At 57.3% G+C, this 5,518-nt stretch overlaps 1 protein-coding gene across 1 annotated transcript; it reads left to right on the top strand.

Moving 5' to 3' along the window:
• The first annotated feature begins 2,940 nt into the window (after positions 1-2,940).
• On the top strand, positions 2,941-4,461 carry LOC127912621 (uncharacterized). The gene has a single exon (XM_052482642.1). The coding sequence runs from the start codon at positions 2,941-2,943 to the stop codon at positions 4,459-4,461; it is 1,521 nt and encodes a 506-aa protein (XP_052338602.1).
• The last annotated feature ends 1,057 nt before the right edge of the window (positions 4,462-5,518 follow it).

Genomic DNA, 5,518 nt, shown 5'->3' with positions numbered 1-5,518 from the left:
CATCTCTCTGTATGTAGCGAGAAAAGAGAGCGAGAAAAGGAGGGAGAGGAAGAGAGAGAGAGAAAAGGAGGGAGAGGAAGAGAGAGAGAAGGAGGGAGAGGAAGAGAGAGAAGGAGGGAGAGGAAGAGAGAGAGAGAAAAGGAGGGAGAGGAAGAGAGAGAGAAGGAGGGAGAGGAAGAGAGAGAGAAGGAGGGAGAGGAAGAGAGAGAGAAGGAGGGGAGAGGAAGAGAGAGAGAAGGAGGGAGAGGAAGAGAGAGAGAAGGAGGGAGAGGAAGAGAGAGAGAAAAGGAGGGAGAGGGAGAGGAAGAGAGCGAGAACAGGAGGGAGAGGAAGAGAGAGAGAGAAAAGGAGGGAGAGGAAGAGAGAGAGAGAGAAAAGGAGGGAGAGGAAGAGAGAGAGAAGGAGGGAGAGGAAGAGAGAGGGGGGAGAGGAAGAGAGAGAAAAGGACGGAGAGGAAGAGAGAGAGAAGGAGGGAGAGGAATAGAGAGAAGGAGGGAGAGGAAGAGAGAGAGAGAAAAGGAGGGAGAGGAAGAGAGAGAGAAGGAGGGAGAGGAAGAGAGAGAAAAGGAGGGAGAGGAAGAGAGAGAGAAGGAGGGAGAGGAAGAGAGAGCGAGAAAAGGAGGGAGAGGGAGAGGAAGAGAGCGAGAAAAGGAGGGAGAGGAAGAGAGCGAGAAAAGGAGGGAGAGGAAGAGAGAGAGAGAAAAGGAGGGAGAGGAAGAGAGAGAGAAGGAGGGAGAGGAAGAGAGAGAGGAGGGAGAGGAAGAGAGAGAGGAGGGAGAGGAAGAGAGAGAGAGGGAGAGGAAGGAGAGAAAAGGACGGAGAGGAAGAGAGAGAGAAGGAGGGAGAGGAAGAGAGAGAGAGAGAAGGAGGGAGAGGAAGAGAGAGAAAAGGAGGAGAGGGAGAGGAGGAGAGAGAGAAAAGGAGGGAGAGGAATAGCGAGAAAAGGAGGGAGAGGAAGAGAGCGAGAAAAGGAGGGAGAGGAAGAGAGAGAGAAGGAAGGAGAGGAAGAGAGAGAGAGAAGGAGGGACAGGAATAGAGAGAAAGGAGGGAGAGGAAGAGAGCGAGAACAGGAGAGAGAGGAAGAGAGCGAGAAAATGAGGGAGAGGAGAGAGAGAGAAAAGGAGGGAGAGGAAGAGAGAGAGAAGGAGGGAGAGGAAAGAGAGAGAGAAAATGAGGGAGAGGAAGAGAGCGAGAAAAGGAGGGAGAGGAAGAGAGAGAGAAAAAGGAGAGAGAGGAAGAGAGAGAGAAGGAAGGAGAGGAAGAGAGAGAAAAGGAGGGAGAGAGGAAGAGAGAGAGAAGGAGGGAGAGGAAGAGAGAGAGAGAAAAGGAGGGAGAGGAAGAGAGCGAGAAAAGGAGGGAGAGGAAGAGAGAGAGAGAAAAGGAGGGAGAGGAAGAGAGAGAGAGAGAGAAAGGAGGGAGAGGAAGAGAGAGAGAGAAAAGGAGGGAGAGGAAGAGAGAGAGAGAGAAGAGGGAGAGGAAGAGAGAGAGAAGGAGGGAGAGGAATAGAGAGAGAATGAGGGAGAGGAAGAGAGAGAGAGAAAAGGAGGGAGAGGAAGAGAGAGAGAAAATGAGGGAGAGGAAGAGAGAGAGAGGAGGAGGGAGAGGAAGAGAGAGAGAAGGAGGGAGAGGAAGAGAGAGAGAAAAGGAGGGAGAGGGAGAGGAAGAGAGCGAGAAAAGGAGGGAGAGGAAGAGAGCGAGAAAAGGAGGGAGAGGAAGAGAGAGAGAGAAAAGGAGGGAGAGGAAGAGAGAGAGAGAAAAGGAGGGAGAGGAAGAGAGAGAGAAGGAGGGAGAGGAAGAGAGAGAGGAGGGAGAGGAAGAGAGAGAAAAGGACGGAGAGGAAGAGAGAGAGAAGGAGGGAGAGGAAGAGAGAGAGAACGAGGGAGAGGAAGAGAGAGAAAAGGAGGGAGAGGGAGAGGAGGAGAGCGAGAAAAGGAGGGAGAGGAAGAGAGCGAGAAAAGGAGGGAGAGGAAGAGAGAGAGAAAAGGAGGGAGAGGAAGAGAGAGAGAAGGAAGGAGAGGAAGAGAGAGAGAAGGAGGGAGAGGAATAGAGAGAAAAGGAGGGAGAGGAAGAGAGCGAGAAAAGGAGAGAGAGGAAGAGAGCGAGAAAATGAGGGAGAGGAAGAGAGAGAGAAAAGGAGGGAGAGGAAGAGAGAGAGAAGGAGGGAGAGGAAGAGAGAGAGAGAAAAGGAGGGAGAGGAAGAGAGCGAGAAAAGGAGGGAGAGGAAGAGAGAGAGAGAAAAGGAGGGAGAGGAAGAGAGAGAGAAGGAAGGAGAAGAAGAGAGAGAGAGGGAGGGAGAGGAATAGAGAGAAAAGGAGGGAGAGGAAGAGAGCGAGAAAAGGAGAGAGAGGAAGAGAGAGAGAGAAAGGAGGGAGAGGAAGAGAGAGAGAGAAAAGGAGGGAGAGGATGAGAGAGAGAGAAGAGGGAGAGGAAGAGAGAGAGAAGGAGGGAGAGGAATAGAGAGAGAATGAGGGAGAGGAAGAGAGAGAGAGAAAAGGAGGGAGAGGAAGAGAGAGAGAAAATGAGGGAGAGGAAGAGAGAGAGAAGGAGGGAGAGGAAGAGAAAGATAAGGAGGGAGAGGAAGAGAGAGAGAAGGAGGGAGAGGAAGTGGAAGAGAGAGAAGGAGGAGAAGAGTATGAAGTGCAGCCAGGGATGCAGGATAGAGAGGTCAGAACGGTTGAAATGACATGATGAAGGACGGTGGAATACCAGAGAGGTCAGAAGGGTTGATATGACATGATGAAGGACGGTGGAATACCAGAGAGGTCAGAAGGGTTGATATGACATGATGAAGGACGGTGGAATACCAGAGAGGTCAGAAGGGTTGATATGACATGATGAAGGACAGTGGAATACCAGAGAGGTCAGAAGGGTTGATATGACATGATGAAGGACGGTGGAAGGCGATTGGCTCATGGACTTCCTGTGTGTCTGTGATCAGCGATGTGTCCGAGGTGTGTAGTTGTTGAACTCTGCCTGACACTGAGCCACAACAAGCTCCATTTAACTCCTGGCCACGCTCAGCCTATCCCTTCCCACCTCCCAGCCCACCAGCTCCCAGCCACCCTGCTCCCAGCCCCCATGGCCCAGAGCCATCAAGTCCACCTGCTCCCAGCCCACCTGCTCCCAGCCCACCTGCTCCCAGCTCCCAGCCCACCTGGTCCCAGCCACCCTGCTCCCTGCACACCAGCTCGCAGTCCACCAGCTCCCAGTCCACCTGCCACCCTGCGCCCAGCCCACCAGCTCCCAGTCCACCCTGCTCCCAGCCACCCAGCTCCCAGCCACCCTGCTTCCAGCCCACCTGGTCCCAGCCACCCTTCTCCCAGCCACCCTGCTCCCAGCCCACCTGGTCCCAGCCCCCCTGCTCCGAGCCCCCCAGCCCACCTGGTCCCAGCCACCCTGCTCCCAGCCACCCTGCTCCCAGCCCACCTGCTCCCAGCCCACCTGCTCCCAGCCACCCTGCTCCCAGTCCACCTGCTCCCAGCCCCCCATCTCACCTGGTCCCAGCTCCCAGCCCCCTGCTCCCAGCCCCCCAGTCCACCTGCTCCCAGCCCCCTGCTCCCAGCCCCCTGCTCCCAGCCACCCTGCTCCCAGCCCCCTGTTCCCAACCCCCTGTTCCCAGCCCCACGGGTCCCAGCCCCCTGTTCCCAGCCACCCTGCTCCCAGCCCCCCTGCTCCCAACCCCCTGTTCCCAGCCCCCTGGTCCCAGCCCCCAGTCCACCTGCTCCCAGCCCCCAGCTCACCTGGTCCCAGCTCCCAGCCACCCTGCTCCCAGCCCCCCAGTCCACCTGCTCCCAGCCCCCCAGCTCCCAGCCCCCCAGCTCACCTGGTCCCAGCTCCCAGCCCCCCTGGCCCAGAGCCCCCAAGTCCACCTGCTCCCAGCCCCCAGGCCCAGAGCCCCCAGAGCCCCCTGCTCCCAGCCCCCTGCTCTCAGCCCCCTGGCCCAGAGCCCCCAAGTCCACCTGCTCCCAGCCCCCTGGTCCCAGCCCCCAGGCCCAGAGCCCCCAGAGCCCCCTGCTCCCAGCCCCCTGCTCCCAGCCCCCAGGCCCAGAGCCCCCAGAGCCCCCTGCTCCCCGCCCCCTGTTCTCAGCCCCCCTGGCCCAGAGCCCCCAAGTCCACCTGCTCCCAGCCCCCTGGTCCCAGCCCCCCAGCTCCCAGCCAACCTGCTCCCAGCCCCCCTGGTCCCAGCCCCCAGCTCCCAGCCAACCTGCTCCCAGCCCCCTGGTCCCAGTCCCCAGCTCCCAGCCAACCTGCTCCCAGCCCCCTGGCCCAGAGCCCCCAAGCCCACCTGCTCCCAGCCCCCCTGGTCCCAGTCCACCTGCTCCCAGCCCCCCTGGTCCCAGCCCACCTGCTCCCAGCCCCCCTGGTCCCAGCCCACCTGCTCCCAGCCCCCCTGGTCCCAGCCCACCTGCTCCCAGCCCCCCTGGAACCAACCTTGAAACCAAACAGAGTTCTGCTTCATAAAACAGCAACGATTCAGAACTCTTTGTTTGGTTCTAATTAAAACCTGTTGCTGTTTTAGATGTTTTCTGCCGTGATGCATTCTGCCGTGCTTGGCAGGCGCCATGGCGATGTTATACGACTGCTGATTGGCCGGTTATCTCAGCCGTCCAATGAGAGGGCCAGGGCTGCAGTGTGCCAGTTCTACACTCATCGGAGAGGACGGGGGCTGAGTTCAACCAAGGCCGGGATTCAATGTTCCCTCTACAGTGAAAAGCAGACTGATAACGTCAGACCAAATCCCCAACTACATTGTGAGACAGGACACATGAGGAAACTGAGCTCATAAAATCATGACTTAATTCTCTCGCTCTCTCTCCTCTTCTCCCTCACCCTCCTCTTCTCTCTCTCTCTCTCCTCTTCTCCCTCAACCTCCTCTTCTCTCTCTCTCTCCTCCTCTCCCTCACCCTCCTCTTCTCCCTCACTCTCCTCTTCTCTCTCTCTCCTCTTCTCTCTCTCTCCTCTTCTCCCTCACCCTCCTCTTCTCCCTCACCCTCCTCTTCTCTCTCTCTCTCTCTCTCCTCTTCTCCCTCACCCTCATCTTCTCTCTCTCTCTCTCTCCTCTTCTCTCTCTCTCCTCTTCTCTCTCTCTCTCTCTCTCTCCTCTTCTCCCTCACCCTCCTCTTCTCCCTCACCCTCCTCTTCTCTCTCTCTCCTCTTCTCCCTCACCCTCCTCTTCTCTCTCTCTCCTCTTCTCCCTCTCCCTCCTCTTCTCTCTCTCTCTCCTCTTCTCCCTCACCCTCCTCTTCTCTCTCTCTCTCCTCTTCTCCCTCACCCTCCTCTTCTCCCTCACCCTCCTCTTCTCCCTCACCCTCCTCTTCTCTCTCTCTCTCTTTCTCTCTCTCTCTCCTCTTCTCTCTCTCTCTCCTCTTCTCTCTCTCTCTCTCCTCTTCTCCCTCACCCTCCTCTTCTCTCTCTCTCTCCTCTTCTCCCTCAACCTCCTCTTCTCTCTCTCTCTCCTCTTCTCCCTCACTCTCCTCTTCTCTCTCTCTCTCCTCTTCTCCCTCACCCTCCTCTTCTC

This window comes from Oncorhynchus keta, chromosome 27, assembly GCF_023373465.1.
Source record: "Oncorhynchus keta strain PuntledgeMale-10-30-2019 chromosome 27, Oket_V2, whole genome shotgun sequence".
Lineage (NCBI taxonomy): Eukaryota > Metazoa > Chordata > Actinopteri > Salmoniformes > Salmonidae > Oncorhynchus > Oncorhynchus keta.
Note: the sequence above shows the minus strand (reverse complement) of the source record. Positions and strands in the feature narration are given on the sequence as shown.